Consider the following 20,714-nt stretch of genomic DNA (forward strand, 5'->3'; position numbering starts at 1 on the left):
AGGAAAAAAAACGTAATCCTTTCTTGGCGACAAAAGCTTCAGAAAAGACAAAAATCGCAACAGGCCTCTAGATAAAGATTTTGGCAGAGTTATGATTAAAATACTACATTCCCTTAAAGTTCAATTAAAAATGAGACATAAAGCAACACAGTACCCAAAGTATAATGCTTTTAAGAGGATTCATTATCTGATCTAAACTATTAAAGTATTAGCAAGGAGGTATGTTTCCACTGAATTACTTAACAATGTATTCCTATAGTACAGCTAAGAGATGCACACACATCAATGGTTATCATCAAAATATAAAAAGGAACACATCCACATACTTCCCTCCCTTTTATACTTCCTTCTGCCCCTCTGCTGCCAACCTAATGAACAAGTCCTGGTGTACATTTCTCAGATGGTTTAACAATTCCATGTGCAAGATGCTACTTTTTTTTACCAATTATAACAAAGATATTTACAAATTGGTTAATTCACTAGCTCTGCTTTTTATCATACATTGTCACCTCAGGACTCCTAAAAAGCCTAGATGCTGCAAAATAATGAATGAACCTTGTCCATAATAAGCATTGGTACTTTACAAAAATGCACATTTAGACCTATGGTTATAACCTAAAACTGTCTTCTAGATATGAAGATATTAGCTAAGAGCCCTTCCCTTCACCCTTCCTCTTACCCCTCCCCCAGCATATCAGCGACTAAGTACAGGACTATATCTAGCTCCAAGAGGTGGATTAACATAGACGCTCCCAGAAGACACAGCCCTTCCTAAAAACCAACAAAAGGGCATTTATTAAGGGGTTATCTTACTACCTCTACTTTTAATATACCTTGGGCATTAGGACTTGCTTATTCTTTAATACACAGCAATATTAACTAAAACACACAAATAGAACAATGGTTACACAATCTGAACTTGTCTAAAGACTCACGGGCACAGATCCCTTCTCTGTACTTCCTTCCCTGTCCGCTCCCCGCCTCCCCACCACCCAGTGAATAGTCACCTTACTCTCCAAGACTCAAGTTTAACAATTTCCACTCCCCCAATACAACCATTCCTATGAATTAACAGAAAAAAAATACTTAAAAGGTCTTACTTTTAGCTATTTTCAACATATGTTGTGCACTTTTACACGTCTAGAAAGATTAGATGTTTCAAATACAGATTTAAGTTTGTCCACTATGTATACATGTAGTAGCACTGAAGAAACTGCACACAAAGGCTATAGTCACAAAGTGTCTCCTAAACAGGAACACTCTGGCCTAGAAGCTTCCCCTTCTCATCTCTGTCAACCCAGTGGACAAGAATAATAAGCATCTGTAATGCTTAGAGGGGATTTTAACAATTTTACTTCCTCCAGTTGTTTTCAGAAGTCTTTCCAATGAATTTTAACACAAAGAGTACACAATGTAGTTATCAGCTATTTTTGTCATACGCTGGCAACCTCTTTAACACCCGGGAAGATGAGACGTTGTAAATTTGGACCCTCTGTCCCTTATGTACATTATGTACACAGCCAAGTAAAACAAAACGCAGAGACACACCAGACAATGGTTAGTCTTGGTATAAAGCCCTTTACACTTTCTTCTTTCTCCCTGAACCAGCACAAATAAAATAATGTGTACTGCTCAGAGAGGTGGTTTGATCATTTTGATCACTCCATTTCTAAAAGACAGTATTTCATATGAATTTTAACAAAAGGATATATCTACAAAACATGTTACTTCACTACCTCTACTTTTAACATACTTTGTGCACTTCTAAACATCTAGAAAGACTAGATGTTTCAAATAAGGACTTAAGTTTGTCCACTATATACACAGTAGTGTTGAATAAACTGCACACATGTAACAATGGTTAGATCTGAAAGTGTCTTCTACATAGGAACATTCTAATCTAGAACACTTCGTTTCTCCCAGTACCTCCTTTCTGCCATCCATCCAACATTGGGCAAGTACAGGCACAGGTGTCACTTAGATGTGATTTACAATTTCACTTCCAAAGGCCCTTTTCAGAAGACGGCCTTTCCATGAATTTTAACACAAAGTGTACAAAATGTGTTAGTTTACTAACTCTACTTTTGTCATATATTGGCAACCTCTTTAATATCTAGAGACTAGATATTATAAAATTGGGACCCACTGGTCCAGTATATACAAAATATATACAGTAAAGTTAAACAAAATGCATGTAACATATAAAGCAATGGATAAGTTGTAATGTTCTAGTACCTGCTAGCAAAACATCTTTTGCAATCTTCCCTCTCCCCTCCCTAAACCCAATGAACAAGCACAGAGTATACCATTCAGAGAGGAGGTTTAACAATTCCATTTCCAAAGACAGTATTTCCCATCAGTTTTTAAAAGCTATTTACAAGAAGCATTATTCTACTAAAACTACTTTTAAATACATCAAGCACTTCTAAACATCTAGAAAGAACAGATATTTCATATAAGAACTTACTTGTCCACTATGTACACAGCACTGTTAAATAAAATTGCACACATGTAACAATGGTTATAATCTGAGGTATCTTCTAAATATGACCATTTTGGCCTGAACCATTTCCTCCCTCACTTCCTTCTCTCCACCGCCAATCCAGTGGACAAGTACGTGCGTGTGTAATGCTTAGAGGTGGTTGAACAAATTCATATCCAAAAGTCATTTACAGAAGACAAGCATTCCTATGAATTTCAATAAAGTATACAAAATGTGCTAATTTTACTACTTTGTCATACACTGGCAACCCCTTTAACATCTAGAGACTAGATGTTGCAAAACTAGGACTCAATTTGTCCATTATATACACTATATACACAGGAAAACAAAATGAACATACAATAAATGGTTTTGTCTGAAAATGTCCAGGTATGAACACACTAGCATATTACCTTTTGCAATTCTTTCCTTCCCTCCTCCAAACCACTGAACAAGTATAGACAATAGTATACTGCTCAGAGAGGTGGTTTAACATTTAACATTCCCAAAGACAGTACTTCCTGTGAATTTTAGCAAAAAGATATTTACAAAGTGATATTTTACTACCTCTACATTTAACATACGTTGGGCACTTCTTCTAAACATCTAGATGGACTAGATGTTTCAAATAAGGACTTAATTTGTCCACTATATACAGAGCAGTACTGAATGAACTGCACACATGTAACAGTTATAATCTGAGAGTGTCTTCAAAATACCAGCATTCTAGCCATTCTAAGACCAACCCCCTTCTCTCTCTCCCCCCTCCACCAACCCAGAGGGCTATCATGCTCAAATTTTCAGAAGACAATCTTTCCTAGAAATTTTAACACAAAATGTACAAAATGTATTATTTACTAACTCTATTTTTGTCATACACTGGCAACCTCTTTAACATCTAGAAAGACTAGGTGTTGTAAATTAGGACTCATTTGTCCATTATATACACTATATACACAGCAAAGTGAAACAAAATGCAGGAACATAAAAAAAGACAATGGTTAATCTTGCCTCACTATAAACACACTGGCACAGAGCTCTTTGCACTTCCTTCTCCTCCCCCCGACCTTGAACCAGTGCACAAACAAACACAGTGCATACTGCCTACTGTTCAAAAAGGTGGCTTGGCCACCCGTCCCCCCCAAAACAACATTTCATACGAATTTTAACAAAAAGATATTTACAAAATGTCCCTTTACTACCTCTACTTTGAACATATATCAGGCACTTTAGAACATCTAGAAAGACTAGATATTTCAAAAAAGTACTTATTGTCAACTACATATACAGTAGTAAGGAGTCAAATGCACACACAAAACAATGATTCTAATATGCAAATGTCTTCTAACTGTGACCAGTCTGGCACAGAACCTTCTTTTCTTCCTCCTCAACATCTTGCATTCCATGTCCTCTAACCCACTGAACAAACGTGGACCTCTGTGGCTCCTGATGTCGCCTCTAGAGGTGGTCAAACAACACCATTTCGAAAAGTCATTTCCAGAAGACATTTCTTTTCTACGGTTTTTTTTAAAGAAACAAATAGGCATTTACAAGACATGTGACTTTAACTCAATCGTACGTCGGCAACCTCTTCACATCTAGGCCTATATGTAGCGAAAAGTTTTCTTTCGAAAGGTTGGGGGGAAAGTTGAGAGCAGCTTTTTCATATTATATACACAGGCCTTCTATAAACGGCCAGTAAATCTTCCCAAAGGGTGGCTGGCACTTCCTATTGGCCGCATGTGGTACGTTATTCTACCATTTCTATCTTCCGACATCGAGGTCTTGGTAGAACGACGACCAACCGCCCGATGACCCGCGAACGTTCCACCCGTCGTCGACCGGGGCTCCGCTCACCTTCCGGGCCCGTTAAGGCCTTTGTCCGTCGTTGTCCGGACGAGGTGAGGTCTCGTCCAACTGGGGCAGAGAGGTCACCTCAGGTCCCGGATCCGCGCGGGCTCCAAGGCCTAAGGGTGGCTGAGCTGGCGCCCACGTAGACCCCCCTTCCCGAGCCCTCGAGGCTCTAACGGCCCTCCGCGGCGTTCCAGTGGCCGCCATTCTTCTCACCTTGCCACGCCCGACGCCCAAAGGCGCCACGTCCTCGGTGGCCTGCCGGGGGCGTCGCCTAATCCCTGCAGCGTGGGGTCAAGAGACCAGCGGTGAGCGGGATCTGGGCTCCGAGGGGCCGCCGCCATTAGGTCGCGGAGGTGGGGGTGGGGGAGCAGTTCGTTGCTGCTTCCAGGCTCGGGTCCTGTCAGTGGGCGGCTGCGGCGAGGACTCTGGGGCTCGGCAAGACGCAGCCTGAGCTTGTCCCGGGGGCCCCCCAGTTCGCCTGCCGACCAGAGGCCGGAGGGCCTGGAGGGCCCCGGGCTAGAAGGCCGCGATCCGCTTCTTACCGCGCTCTCTGCCGGAACTCAAAACTTCTATTTTTCTTATTCTCAGTTGACCTAATAATACTAATGATAGTGTATTGGGTGATTATAGTATATGGATAAGTGAAATAAATGACATCAGTGTTACAAGGGACAGGAGGGGGGAATTGGGAACTCTGTTATAACGGAACCTGCACTACCTATGAAGTGGTATAATGTTCTATATAAAAGTGGCCTTAGATTAGTTGGAAATGTATATTACAAATTCATGGGCAACCATGAAAATATTTTTTAAAGAAGAATACTTGACATGCTAAGAGAAGAGAGAAATGGAATCATATAAAGTGCTTGTTTAAAATCAGAAAAGGCAGAAAAAAAGAAGAAAAAAAGAATACACATAAATACTAAACAGTTACAGATATGACAGATATTAATCCAACTATATAAAAAAATCACTAAATGTAAGTGTTCTAAATTCACCAATTAAAAGACAAACTGTCAGTGCAAGATCCAATTATATGTTGTCTACAAAACACCCACTTTAAATATAAAGACACAGATGCAGTTCTCTGGTCAGCCTCAAGGACATGGTGCTTGGATCAGATTGAGGAATTGGGGAGCAGGACAGGGTCAGAATATGGGAATGATGAGGCATGAACTTTGTTCCACCAGTAAGGACATTATTTCCCTTCACTTTTTCTTTCTTTCCCACTCACTTTAAGACATCTTTTGCTTACTCTCAGCTGTATTTTACCCTGGGAGGTAGGTGGCTGCCTGGTCAACATTCCTACCACTGACAGCTGAGTGGTGCTTTTCCTCTGCAAAAAAAAAAAAAAAACAGTCATTAACTGAGCAGCCTGAAAAAATACCCCGGGAGGGGAACCACTTCCCCAGGGTGCCTTTCTAGTAAGGAAACCTCCATATCAAGTTTAAAGTATGTTCTCCCGATATATTAACATGACCCACATAACAGATTCTTAAGGAGCTGCTGTGCTGTTCCTGGACCCTACGGCAAGTAGCCCAGGGTCCAGTAGAGCAACACCTCTGCCCAAATAGTGCCATTCAGGGTTCAGCCCCCTGTAGGAGCCTCTGGTCACTGAGTTCTAAATAATGATTAAGCTGTTATTTCTTCTACAGCATTATTTTCAGAAAGTATACCTGCACTTAACGCTTCTCAGGTATAAAACAACTATCTCCCTTACTTCTCTACAGGATATAAAACATTCAGTGAGGGGGTAGATGTGGGCTGCTGTACATTTTCATTAAGGCTAAGCTAAGGGGCAGAAGACAAAGCCCATCTCCTCAAATTGCATCAGGGAGGAAATGGGCTTTGGGGCGGGGCGGGGGGGTGGCGGGGGTGGAAGAGGCACAATATCTATTTCTCAGCAAGAACTCCAGAGGACTGGTCACCTTTTAGCCAAAGCAAAAGGAAACAATCAGTAAGAGCTGAACTATCTCGATCCTTTCCCTTACACATAAGCCCTGAGTTACCCAAAACCCATGCCCCCAACACAGTACACAGTACACAGAAAAGATACACTATTATTAGATAAATATTTGTTGGGGAGAATCAATAACCTCTACAAGGAAGGAGTTATTTCTGGATGGGAAGTCTTCATCCCTGGAAATCCTGGGGAAGTGTTTTCTGTCTAGACAGTAGAGACAGATGTCTGAACACAGGGCCTTCAGCAGTGCTGAGCACAGTGGTGGGTGCCTGGCCAGCTTGACGCCTGCGGGTGGGGCTTGGATGGGGCACAGGCTCCCTGTGGGACACAGGTGGGGGATGTTTGTGACACAGTCGCTGGTCCTTGAATGCCACAACTTTCTGGGGGTGTCTCTTCTTATCTCTGATCTGTCTTGTACTACTTGGAGGATAACTCTGGCCAGCAAAGATAGCTTCTTGATGGCAGGACTTGATATTTGTCAGTTTACAGGAGGGAGCCCTGTGGTTGAAAGGATGCCCCTGGACAGGCTCTGTCCAGACCTGCACTTGGGCCTGTTGCTGAGTTTTCCTAAACTGCACTGGGGAAGGAAGGGGCTCTTGAGAGTAGGTGACATCCATTGCATACTGACACCCCGGTTTCTCATCTAGGAACTTCCTGATGCCTGTCGCGATTTTCTGAGCTTCAGTTGTCCCAGTCAAGGCAGCTCTACTTTTAACTAGGCCTCTGTTCTGCACAGTTGATATGGGGCTGCCCTTTTCCTGGGCATCTTCTTGCCTTTTGTATTTTATCCCAGAAAAAAAGCCATTGCAAGAAGTGCTTCATTCTTTTTCTGATATGGCCTTCAGGAAGAGGCTGTCCCTTCTGTGATAGGATCTGGGAAGACTTGCTCGCAAGTGTCTTCTCTAGTACCATCTCCTGAGTAGGGAAACGCTTCCTCCTAAGTTGGGATGTCCCGAACCCTTTATCCCCTCGATCAAGCTCTTCTGCCTTGGGCTCCAGAGGGCTCACTCTCTTTGCAGTTGGTGGGAAATTCTTATCCTGGCACCTCCTTAAGGCATGCTTAGGGACCCAAGGTTCCTGCTGCTGCTCCATCCTGATTCCTCTGTCCTCCAAATGGACATGCAGCACCTGGGAAGCTCCCATGTCCCCACCTGAGACGCCCTGGGCATGAGTCAGTGAGGCCTCGTAAGTCAAGTTATCTGAAGCAAGGGATGTGTCAGTGGGTTGGCCTTGAGCCTGGCTACGCTCCCTGTTCTCCAGTTTAAAGTTCAACTCACTGAACAGTTGTTCTTTAAGGTCTAATGATTTAGGATCTTGGGGAACTGGTAGTTTGGGTGGGGGGCTTCCAGTGGTCACGGTAGTTTCTACTTTATTCTCATTCACATTTATCATTTGGGAGCTCCCTGGCTTGCTAGTTGCCAACATGTCACTAGTTTTTAATTGAAGAGTATCAAGCTCCTCAGCCGTGAATACCTCCCTAGACCATCTGGGCATTGAAACAGGTTCTGACTTCTCCACCTTTTTGCCCCGTTGCATTTCTCCTTTATCACTGGAACTCACACTCTTATGCTTCGGCTCATATCTGGCCCCAGCTTGCTTTGCAAGCAGCTTTTGGGGATATCTGTTGGCTAGTTGAGTCTGTCTATGACCTGCTTTCCCTGTGATGCAGAGGGAGACAGGCAGACGAGTCTGTCTGGCATCCTTAATTCTCTGAACACCCTCTGCCAGCCCACGGTTGACATCAGAGCGTGGTTGTCTCAGGACCCTCTGTCCTCCTTTGCCCACAGGCGAGGTGGCAGGGAGAGAACGATCCAGGTCAGGGGCTGAATTTGTTGTTCCCACTTTGTCTCCATGGAGAGATGCAGAGCTTCCTCTCAAGGACTTGAAGCTCCCAGATTTGGAGTCTGCCTCAGAAATCACATTGGTTGAGGAGGGCAAGTTGGCATGAGACAAGGACTGGCATGAGGCATCTTTCAATTTAAAGATCTGGATGGATTCAAGGACCTTGCGGGGAAGGGCCCACAACATCCTCGTATGAAACCTTTTAATATGGGCTTCCGGCATCTGTTTTGGACTGGAATCAACAAAAGTCAGGTCCTGGAAGGTATTCAGGGGGGTAGGCCTCACCCACTGATGATGGCAAACTTCTCTGTTTTGTTTGGGTGTGGGATTTCACAGAAAGAAGCAATGTTTGCTTGATAGCATGCCATGAATTACGCACAGTCTCAGGGAGCCGACCCTCATGTATGTCCTCCAACTTCTTGCTCAAATGTCCTTTTAGGACATTTTCAAGTTGTCTCCGACTTAGACTCTTTGCTGACACCCTTGAATTTTTCTCTGAGAGACTCACCATCTGACTGTTTAGGTCTTTCTCAGAGTCATACCCCAGATCCTTACCTGAAGAGCTCTTTGGGTCATTCAACAGGTGATCTTTTGGGCCATTCTCTAGGCTGTGTCCCAGATCTTTCCCCACATCTTCCTCTAGCTGGAACATTTCTGAGCTCCTCTCATGGAAGCTTCCAGTTTGGCCCAATCCAACATTTACATTTTTGCTGCTCTGACCCTTAAACACAGAGATCAGTGAGGCTCCATTATTGCTCTCCGACTCAGATGCCTCTGAAAAACCATTTGGAGGCAATCTCAGTGACACAGGCTTGTAGATTCTGTGGGGCAGGCCCCACTCGTGCTGGATGAACCTCTTTCGAAGGTGATGCTCTAGTTTCTTCCGAAGTTCCTCACTGAGAGGAAACTCCCCAGGAAGGACGGAGATTGAAACATGGGCCTGGGGGGCCCAGTGGCGAGGAGTGTTAGGAGCTGATGGACAAAAGTCTTCTCGAGGTCTTTGGACCACAGAGGGTAAACCACACAAATTTTCCTGTTGTTTCTGCAAAATGTTCCATTCCAGCTGTTGAATTTCAGATGAGGAGAGAGACTCTGACTCCTCCTGAGGTCTGTGGAAACTTACTCCACAGATCGTAATCTGGGGTAGAGGATCAGATGGTATGACTGGGAGTGGGGATTGAGGGTCGGCCTGGGACTGGACCTGAGTGAGAGGTAGGGGCTGAGATTGAGGCAGGGTTTGAGGCAAGGGTTCAGGCTGAATCTCAGGCAAGGACAGAGGCAGGGGATCGGGAAGCACTGGTGATTCTTGGCCTGTGGAGGCATTCGAGTTTCCATTGAAAATAAAGACTGAGGAACTGTCAGCCAAGACATGAACAGCAGAGGGCAAGGACTCGCTGTGCAGAGACGGGAGACCCCAGAAGAACTGGATAGGTTTTTGCTGTAACTGGTCCTCCAGGGTCTTAGGATATGGGGGCTGCTGATGCACATGCAGCTCCTTTGGTTTGTCTTTGCTGCTCCAAAAGGGAAGGCACACTGCCGAGTCATGCTTATCAGCAATTGACTGACATTTTCCATAAAAGACCTATCTCCCCTACTTCTCTACAGGATATAAAACATTCAGTGAGGGGGTAGATGTGGGCTGCTATACATTTTCATTAAGGCTAAGCTAAGGGGCAGAAGACAAAGCCCATCTCCTCAAATTGCATCAGGGAGGAAATGGGCTTTGGGGCGGGGCGGGGGGGTGGTGGGGGTGGAAGGGGCACAATATCTATTTCTCAGCAAGAACTCCAGAGGACTGGTCACCTTTTAGCCAAAGCCAAAGGAAGCAATCAGTAAGAGCTGAACTATCTCCTTCCTTTCCCTTACACATAAGCCCTGAGTTACCCAAAAACCCATGCCCCTGAGTTACCCAAAACCCATGCCCCCAACACAGTACACAGTACACAGAAAAGATACACTATTATTAGATAAATATTTATTGGGGGGAATCAATAATCTCTACAAGGAAGGAGTTATTTCTGGATGGGAAGTCTTCATCCCTGGAAATCCTGGGGAAGTGTTTTCTGTCTAGACAGTAGAGACAGATGTCTGAACACAGGGCCTTCAGCAGTGCTGAGCACAGTGGTGGGTGCCTGGCCAGCTTGACGCCTGCGGGTGGGGCTTGGATGGGGCACAGGCTCCCTGTGGGACACTGGTGGGGGATGTTTGTGACACAGTCGCTGGTCCTTGAATGCCACAACTTTCTGGGGGTGTCTCTTCTTATCTCTGATCTGTCTTGTACTACTTGGAGGATAACTCTGGCCAGCAAAGATAGCTTCTTGATGGCAGGACTTGATATTTGTCAGTTTACAGGAGGGAGCCCTGTGGTTGAAAGGATGCCCCTGGACAGGCTCTGTCCAGACCTGCACTTGGGCCTGTTGCTGAGTTTTCCTAAACTGCACTGGGGAAGGAAGGGGCTCTTGAGAGTAGGTGACATCCATTGCATACTGACACCCCGGTTTCTCATCTAGGAACTTCCTGATGCCTGTCGCGATTTTCTGAGCTTCAGTTGTCCCAGTCAAGGCAGCTCTACTTTTAACTAGGCCTCTGTTCTGCACAGTTGATATGGGGCTGCCCTTTTCCTGGGCATCTTCTTGCCTTTTGTATTTTATCCCAGAAAAAAAGCCATTGCAAGAAGTGCTTCATTCTTTTTCTGATATGGCCTTCAGGAAGAGGCTGTCCCTTCTGTGATAGGATCTGGGAAGACTTGCTCGCAAGTGTCTTCTCTAGTACCATCTCCTGAGTAGGGAAACGCTTCCTCCTAAGTTGGGATGTCCCGAACCCTTTATCCCCTCGATCAAGCTCTTCTGCCTTGGGCTCCAGAGGGCTCACTCTCTTTGCAGTTGGTGGGAAATTCTTATCCTGGCACCTCCTTAAGGCATGCTTAGGGACCCAAGGTTCCTGCTGCTGCTCCATCCTGATTCCTCTGTCCTCCAAATGGACATGCAGCACCTGGGAAGCTCCCATGTCCCCACCTGAGACGCCCTGGGCATGAGTCAGTGAGGCCTCGTAAGTCAAGTTATCTGAAGCAAGGGATGTGTCAGTGGGTTGGCCTTGAGCCTGGCTACGCTCCCTGTTCTCCAGTTTAAAGTTCAACTCACTGAACAGTTGTTCTTTAAGGTCTAATGATTTAGGATCTTGGGGAACTGGTAGTTTGGGTGGGGGGCTTCCAGTGGTCACGGTAGTTTCTACTTTATTCTCATTCACATTTATCATTTGGGAGCTCCCTGGCTTGCTAGTTGCCAACATGTCACTAGTTTTTAATTGAAGAGTATCAAGCTCCTCAGCCGTGAATACCTCCCTAGACCATCTGGGCATTGAAACAGGTTCTGACTTCTCCACCTTTTTGCCCCGTTGCATTTCTCCTTTATCACTGGAACTCACACTCTTATGCTTCGGCTCATATCTGGCCCCAGCTTGCTTTGCAAGCAGCTTTTGGGGATATCTGTTGGCTAGTTGAGTCTGTCTATGACCTGCTTTCCCTGTGATGCAGAGGGAGACAGGCAGACGAGTCTGTCTGGCATCCTTAATTCTCTGAACACCCTCTGCCAGCCCACGGTTGACATCAGAGCGTGGTTGTCTCAGGACCCTCTGTCCTCCTTTGCCCACAGGCGAGGTGGCAGGGAGAGAACGATCCAGGTCAGGGGCTGAATTTGTTGTTCCCACTTTGTCTCCATGGAGAGATGCAGAGCTTCCTCTCAAGGACTTGAAGCTCCCAGATTTGGAGTCTGCCTCAGAAATCACATTGGTTGAGGAGGGCAAGTTGGCATGAGACAAGGACTGGCATGAGGCATCTTTCAATTTAAAGATCTGGATGGATTCAAGGACCTTGCGGGGAAGGGCCCACAACATCCTCGTATGAAACCTTTTAATATGGGCTTCCGGCATCTGTTTTGGACTGGAATCAACAAAAGTCAGGTCCTGGAAGGTATTCAGGGGGGTAGGCCTCACCCACTGATGATGGCAAACTTCTCTGTTTTGTTTGGGTGTGGGATTTCACAGAAAGAAGCAATGTTTGCTTGATAGCATGCCATGAATTACGCACAGTCTCAGGGAGCCGACCCTCATGTATGTCCTCCAACTTCTTGCTCAAATGTCCTTTTAGGACATTTTCAAGTTGTCTCCGACTTAGACTCTTTGCTGACACCCTTGAATTTTTCTCTGAGAGACTCACCATCTGACTGTTTAGGTCTTTCTCAGAGTCATACCCCAGATCCTTACCTGAAGAGCTCTTTGGGTCATTCAACAGGTGATCTTTTGGGCCATTCTCTAGGCTGTGTCCCAGATCTTTCCCCACATCTTCCTCTAGCTGGAACATTTCTGAGCTCCTCTCATGGAAGCTTCCAGTTTGGCCCAATCCAACATTTACATTTTTGCTGCTCTGACCCTTAAACACAGAGATCAGTGAGGCTCCATTATTGCTCTCCGACTCAGATGCCTCTGAAAAACCATTTGGAGGCAATCTCAGTGACACAGGCTTGTAGATTCTGTGGGGCAGGCCCCACTCGTGCTGGATGAACCTCTTTCGAAGGTGATGCTCTAGTTTCTTCCGAAGTTCCTCACTGAGAGGAAACTCCCCAGGAAGGACGGAGATTGAAACATGGGCCTGGGGGGCCCAGTGGCGAGGAGTGTTAGGAGCTGATGGACAAAAGTCTTCTCGAGGTCTTTGGACCACAGAGGGTAAACCACACAAATTTTCCTGTTGTTTCTGCAAAATGTTCCATTCCAGCTGTTGAATTTCAGATGAGGAGAGAGACTCTGACTCCTCCTGAGGTCTGTGGAAACTTACTCCACAGATCGTAATCTGGGGTAGAGGATCAGATGGTATGACTGGGAGTGGGGATTGAGGGTCGGCCTGGGACTGGACCTGAGTGAGAGGTAGGGGCTGAGATTGAGGCAGGGTTTGAGGCAAGGGTTCAGGCTGAATCTCAGGCAAGGACAGAGGCAGGGGATCGGGAAGCACTGGTGATTCTTGGCCTGTGGAGGCATTCGAGTTTCCATTGAAAATAAAGACTGAGGAACTGTCAGCCAAGACATGAACAGCAGAGGGCAAGGACTCGCTGTGCAGAGACGGGAGACCCCAGAAGAACTGGATAGGTTTTTGCTGTAACTGGTCCTCCAGGGTCTTAGGATATGGGGGCTGCTGATGCACATGCAGCTCCTTTGGTTTGTCTTTGCTGCTCCAAAAGGGAAGGCACACTGCCGAGTCATGCTTATCAGCAATTGACTGACATTTTCCATAAAAGACCTATCTCCCCTACTTCTCTACAGGATATAAAACATTCAGTGAGGGGGTAGATGTGGGCTGCTATACATTTTCATTAAGGCTAAGCTAAGGGGCAGAAGACAAAGCCCATCTCCTCAAATTGCATCAGGGAGGAAATGGGCTTTGGGGCGGGGCGGGGGGGTGGTGGGGGTGGAAGGGGCACAATATCTATTTCTCAGCAAGAACTCCAGAGGACTGGTCACCTTTTAGCCAAAGCCAAAGGAAGCAATCAGTAAGAGCTGAACTATCTCCTTCCTTTCCCTTACACATAAGCCCTGAGTTACCCAAAAACCCATGCCCCTGAGTTACCCAAAACCCATGCCCCCAACACAGTACACAGTACACAGAAAAGATACACTATTATTAGATAAATATTTATTGGGGGGAATCAATAATCTCTACAAGGAAGGAGTTATTTCTGGATGGGAAGTCTTCATCCCTGGAAATCCTGGGGAAGTGTTTTCTGTCTAGACAGTAGAGACAGATGTCTGAACACAGGGCCTTCAGCAGTGCTGAGCGCAGTGGTGGGTGCCTGGCCAGCCTGATGCCTGCGGGTGGGGCTTGGATGGGGCACAGGCTCCCTGTGGGACACTGGTGGGGGATGTTTGTGACACAGTCGCTGGTCCTTGAATGCCACAACTTTCTGGGGGTGTCTCTTCTTATCTCTGATCTGTCTTGTACTACTTGGAGGATAACTCTGGCCAGCAAAGATAGCTTCTTGATGGCAGGACTTGATATTTGTCAGTTTACAGGAGGGAGCCCTGTGGTTGAAAGGATGCCCCTGGACAGGCTCTGTCCAGACCTGCACTTGCGCCTGTTGCTGAGTTTTCCTAAACTGCACTGGGGAAGGAAGGGGCTCTTGAGAGTAGGTGACATCCATTGCATACTGACACCCCGGTTTCTCATCTAGGAACTTCCTGATGCCTGTCACGATTTTCTGAGCTTCAGCTGTCCCAGTCAAGGCAGCTCTACTTTTAACTAGGCCTCTGTTCTGCACAGTTGATATGGGGCTGCCCTTTTCCTGGGCATCTTCTTGCCTTTTGTATTTTATCCCAGAAAAAAAGCCATTGCAAGAAGTGCTTCATTCTTTTTCTGATATGGCCTTCAGGAAGAGGCTGTCCCTTCTGTGATAGGATCTGGGAAGACTTGCTCGCAAGTGTCTTCTCTAGTACCATCTCCTGAGTAGGGAAACGCTTCCTCCTAAGTTGGGATGTCCCGAACCCTTTATCCCCTCGATCAAGCTCTTCTGCCTTGGGCTCCAGAGGGCTCACTCTCTTTGCAGTTGGTGGGAAATTCTTATCCTGGCACCTCCTTAAGGCATGCTTAGGGACCCAAGGTTCCTGCTGCTGCTCCATCCTGATTCCTCTGTCCTCCAAATGGACATGCAGCACCTGGGAAGCTCCCATGTCCCCACCTGAGACACCCTGGGCATGAGTCAGTGAGGCCTCGTAAGTCAAGTTATCTGAAGCAAGGGATGTGTCAGTGGGTTGGCCTTGAGCCTGGCTATGCTCCCTGTTCTCCAGTTTAAAGTTCAACTCACTGAACAGTTGTTCTTTAAGGTCTAATGATTTAGGATCTTGGGGAACTGGTAATTTGGGTGGGGGGCTTCCAGTGGTCACGGTAGTTTCTACTTTATTCTCATTCACATTTATCATTTGGGAGCTCCCTGGCTTGCTACTTGCCAACATGTCACTAGTTTTTAATTGAAGAGTATCAAGCTCCTCAGCCGTGAATACCTCCCTAGACCATCTGGGCATTGAAACAGGTTCTGACTTCTCCACCTTTTTGCCCCGTTGCATTTCTCCTTTATCACTGGAACGCACACTCTTATGCTTCGGCTCATATCTGGCCCCAGCTTGCTTTGCAAGCAGCTTTTGGGGATATCTGTTGGCTAGTTGAGTCTGTCTATGACCTGCTTTCCCTGTGATGCAGAGGGAGACAGGCAGACGAGTCTGTCTGGCATCCTTAATTCTCTGAACACCCTCTGCCAGCCCACGGTTGACATCAGAGCGTGGTTGTCTCAGGACCCTCTGTCCTCCTTTGCCCACAGGTGAGGTGGCAGGGAGAGAACGATCCAGGTCAGGGGCTGAATTTGTTGTTCCCACTTTGTCTCCATGGAGAGATGCAGAGCTTCCTCTCAAGGACTTGAAGCTCCCAGATTTGGAGTCTGCCTCAGAAATCACATTGGTTGAGGAGGGCAAGTTGGCATGAGACAAGGACTGGCATGAGGCATCTTTCAATTTAAAGATCTGGATGGATTCAAGGACCTTGCGGGGAAGGGCCCACAACATCCTCATATGAAACCTTTTAATATGGGCTTCCAGCATCTGTTGTGGACTGGAATCAACAAAAGTCAGGTCCTGGAAGGTATTCAGGGGGTAGGCCTCACCCACTGATGATGGCAAACTTCTCTGTTTTGTTTGGGTGTGGGATTTCACAGAAAGAAGCAATGTTTGCTTGATAGCATGCCATGAATTACGCACAGTCTCAGGGAGCCGACCCTCATGTATGTCCTCCAACTTCTTGCTCAAATGTCCTTTTAGGACATTTTCAAGTTGTCTCCGACTTAGACTCTTTGCTGACACCCTTGAATTTTTCTCTGAGAGACTCACCATCTGACTGTTTAGGTCTTTCTCAGAGTCATACCCCAGATCCTTACCTGAAGAGCTCTTTGGGTCATTCAACAGGTGATCTTTTGGGCCATTCTCTAGGCTGTGTCCCAGATCTTTCCCCACATCTTCCTCTAGCTGGAACATTACACCAGGGCTTTCTGGAAGTGAGTTCTCAGGAACAGGCTTCAGTAAGATGGCAATTGATTTAGATTGAGTGACAGATAAAGTGCAGTCTGGCTGTGGTGAAACAGACAGAGCTGGTGGTGCATGATGACAAGCAAAAGAATCGGGGTGATTCATTGCCTGGGACAAATCTGATAAGGGGTTGATATCTTGGGAAAGGGTGGGGTCAAGAGAGAAAACGGTATCCGGAGACAAAGTGGCCTCTCGTGGGAGAACAGGACCTGCTGTCTGAGTGTCACGTGGTAGGAGACGGGGAAAGGCAAGGGGTTGGGGTGGGGAGTAGTCCACAGGGAATTTGGAATCCAAGGAAGGAAAAGGCTCTGGTGCCAGAGAATGACCCAATGGGGAGGGTGAAAAAGAGTCAACTAAGGGGGTCATTGGGTTAGGGGAGAGAACGGAGGTGGGCAGTGTGGTAGGCTCAAGCAGAGAGGCTGGTGTTAGGTCCCTTGGAGGGACTGTTGAGAAGGCAGGGGACAGAGTAAACGATGACTCAGTCACAGAAGCTGTGGCAGCCAACGGGGACACAGAGGAAGTAGAATCTTCCAGGGCCTCTGGGAGTAGCAGCCGACTGACCTCAGCAGTTGCATTATTACACACCTCACAGAAGGGGTCTGGACATAAGAGTTGACGCAAGCGGGTGGTGTCATCTTGCCGGCCCAGGGTGCTGCAGAAGACAGGAAGTACAAAGGTGCAACCAGGACCAGAAAAAGGAAAGGGGGACCTGCTGGCCTGGCAGGGGTGGGGTCACTGGAAGCCTGCTGCCCCTTCACATTGCTCCACATCCATGAGTTCACAACATGCTCAGTAGCCCTCACCTCAAGGCCTTCATCACATACTCATTCCTATGCTACCCCCTGCCATGACTACAGCAGGTTGCACTGAATCCCTGGAATTGCATAGAACATGCTAAGGGGGGATCAGGAAAGAAGGGGAAAGAGTCACCTTTTCAGAATAGAAATCAGCTGCGTTTTCTCCTCTGTTTCCGTCTGGTGACATCTCCAACCTGAGAAACCAGGAGAGTGGGTTATATGTAATGAAGGTAGAAGCATAGGTATAATAAAGGAGTCCCCTTATGGGAAACCCTTGGGATATTAGACTCTGAAAGACCCAAGAATTAGCAGATGAGGTCAAATGGTCAATGATATTAACATGTGTATGTTGCTTCTTGTAAAGTACTTTCACATGCATTTTATCTCATGTGATGCTCAAAACCACCATGTGAAGCCCAGAGATCAGTGTTGCCTTAGAGAGGGATCTGATCATCCAGGAAGTCAAAGGACTTTTACAAAGTCAGGACACAGAAGTTCTGACTCTTGACATCTCACCTGGCCACCTGTTGGGAAACACCCATTGCCCAGGTCCATCACTGCTTCATGCCCAGCGATGAGCAGAGCAGGGAATCTGAGAAGTGTCTCAGGCTCTGACTGCCTTCCCACAAGCCTCTCCTCTGAGAACTCTGGTCTCTGAGAGAAACTGTACCTAGCAGTTGACATCCTCAGAGATCAGGGACCTTGGATCTCCTGGAAAAGGCAGGAAGGGTCACCCTTGGAGAGTTCAGGTGGGATAGGCAGAACCTTACCTTTTGGTGTTCCACCTTTCCTTCTCCTCTTGGCTCTGCCCTGATGCTGAGAACAAAAGAAAAGAATGAAGGGCTGGGGCTCATTTCTCTCACTCTTCTCTAGGAAACTCAGATATTCATTATCCGTGAATAATATGACTCTCTTTTAATTAACAGAACTTTATGTTCCTTCTTTTTATCAATTTTAAAGGTTTAAAATGCTTTCCATTTTTTTCTTCTTTGACAAACTCAAAGAAGGACTTTCGACTATGAGGTCCACACTTGATATTCTCAGTCAGAAGTCATCTGCCCAAGGAGGGCCTAGCATCTGAGGCCAACAGTTACGTCCATGTCCCTCAGATAGGACCCTGTATCCTGGAGCTCAGGCTCCAGCCTATGGTCAGAGGCTCAGCATTGCTGCTCTGATCAGCCCAGCACAAAGGAAGGCTTTGTCGAGTGATGCCTGACACGAGAATGTGAGGCATGATCAAGCAATGGGGAACTCTGTTCTCCTGCAGAGATCCCAAACTCTCTAAATAACACAACCCACGGCCACAGAATTACTGTTTGGGATTTTATCCTGGAGTCCTCCAAACACTCAGATGGGACATGGGCTTCCACTGGAAGCAGCCGCAGAGCACAGGGAGACCAGGTCGGTGCTTTGTGACCGCCTGGAGGGGTGGGATGGAGAGGGTGGGAGGGAGGGAGATGCTTGAGGGAAGGGATGTGGGAACAGATGTATATGTATGACTGATTCACTTTGTTATAAAGCAGAAACTAATTAAAAAAATGCACACACACACACACAAAATGTGGGAATAGAAATGGAAACAACAATAAAGAATCTCCGTTGGGGGCTCACCCAGGGCTGCTTACCTTTCGGATGTCTTTGGTTTTACTAAAGATAGATGAAAATGGCAAGCGCACCAGGTACCACAGGAACAGAAGAAGCAACCCCAACCCGCACAGGACGACAAGGTTTTGGTCAGTATCCAAGGATGTTGAGTCACAGCTCGGACATGGGTCAGTAAGCTGTTCAAAAATGAGAGAGCGTTCCATTTTCTGAATTCCGTTTTCTGAATCACAAGGCTGCTTGAAGTTACTGAAGTTATTGAGCAGTCCCAGGCCTGCATCACAGAGCACTGAAGAGTCACAAAGGGTTTCTGAGTGTGGGGGAGGGGACAACATGGAGAGGGTGTGTCCACGGCCCCTCCCCCACCCACCAGTCCAGCAACCCCTTCCGCCCCTGCTGGGCCTTCCAGGTCCCTCTGCCCTACCCTGCCATCCTATTTTCCAACTCCATCCTTTCATGGTTTCATATATTTACAGTAATGAAATTTTCTGCTTGTCCCATCGGTAACCCAGATACTACCTGGGTCCCCTCTACTGTTTGATAGAAACTTGACTTGGGTCTCACCAATTCCACTGCCTTAAGTGTCTGAAATACTGTCTGGAATTTTTGCTTGTACCCACACATTTATACTCAGGATCATATATGTCCTTAAATCCATCTTTCCTATAGAATCTTTTCACTATGCAAACCCAGTTCTAAAGAACTTAAAAGTTCTTTTATCCAGTTTTGTGAATGTTGAATAGGGAATTTTGCTTTTTGTTGCAGTCAGCTGTTACCATCTTCAGTCAGAGGGGCTGACTCAAATAATTAAAATGAAGACTTCATTGTTCAACATTCACAAAACTAAAGTTACTATAAAATAAATGTAAATAATTAAACTTTCACGAGATCTTGAGGATAAGTCTGTAGCACTTATTTTTCTGAAGTTAGTGAAGCTTAAACTGCATAAAGACTTTTAGGACATGCTACACACACACACACACACACACGCACCCTTTGACAAACCAATCTGGTATTTTCAAATCTAAGAATAAAGTGTTTTCTCATTTTATTCCAATCTTCCATCTTTTGTTTTGACCCTACTTCTTCCTACTCTACCTAAAATACAGACAGTCCCTGACTAGGGGACATCAATTTTCTAACATGTGCACAAATCCCTGTCCTAGTCAGTTTGGGCTGCCGTAACAAAACACCATAGACTGGGTGCTTAAACAACAAACACTTATTTCTCATAGCCCTGGAGGCTGGGAAGTCCGAAATGAAGGCAACAGCAGATTCTGTGTCTGGTGAGACCTACTTCCTGGTTCGTCAACAGCTGTCTTCTCCCAGCAACCCTGCAGAAAAAGTGGGTGAGAGAGCTCTGTGAGGTCTCTTCTATAAGAGCATTAATTCCATTCATGAAGGCTCCACTGTTGTGACCTAATCACCTCCCAAAGGCCCCATCTCCTAATACTATGATATCATATTGGCCTTAGGGTTTCAACATATGAGTTTGGTAGGACACAAATATTCTGTCCATAACACTACCCAAAGGCTGTGCTAAGTCCTCTGGTGGCACGGTGGGACCCAGGAATGTCAAAGCCTTAGAGAAGAATCGAGTCTTGAGCAGCCTTACCTGATTATCCTTGTGGGCCCTGTAAATATCATCTTTTCTTAAGTGTGCCTTGCCACAAAGGTTGAGAAGCTCTGCTCTATATAATCATCCCCATAAATGTTTGAAAATCAACTACCTGCCATGCTTTTGTTCAGGCTCCTCTTGTCAGGTTTAAATAATCCCAGTATTTCCCTCCCCTCTTCCTACATCTTCCTTTCTAAACTCTTTATCTTCATGATAGCTGTTCTCTGAACTGTCTCCTAATTTCTCATGTCTTTCTTAAAGTGTGATGCCCTTTATTTGACACCCATGGCCTAGCACAGTTACTTGATCTCCTGTGAAAGGGTTAGACAGCCTTCAAACCCACAGAGTCTTCTTTCAATTATGCAGGAACAGGTAACCTACCCTGAGGATAAAATCTGCCAAGAGGCACCACTTCCTCCTGACCTTGATATGCAGCCTCAGCCA

At 46.2% G+C, this 20,714-nt stretch overlaps 1 protein-coding gene across 1 annotated transcript; it reads right to left on the reverse strand.

The window, feature by feature from the left end:
* Positions 1-10,153: 10,153 nt before the first annotated feature.
* On the reverse strand, positions 10,154-19,391 carry LOC308609957 (spermatogenesis-associated protein 31D1-like; the record flags this gene model as incomplete). The annotated part of the gene is given in 8 exon segments (XM_081259225.1): positions 10,154-10,174; positions 10,178-10,801; positions 10,803-12,119; positions 12,121-13,404; positions 16,116-16,905; positions 17,184-17,244; positions 17,821-17,866; positions 18,676-19,391. Coding segments are annotated over 8 exon segments (4,578 nt in total). The 5' UTR covers positions 19,111-19,391.
* Between the last annotated feature and the right edge of the window lie 1,323 nt (positions 19,392-20,714).

Source organism: Mesoplodon bidens (genome assembly GCF_964165515.1).
Source record: "Mesoplodon bidens genome assembly, contig: HAP1_SCAFFOLD_206, whole genome shotgun sequence".
In the NCBI taxonomy this organism is placed as follows: domain Eukaryota; kingdom Metazoa; phylum Chordata; class Mammalia; order Artiodactyla; family Ziphiidae; genus Mesoplodon; species Mesoplodon bidens.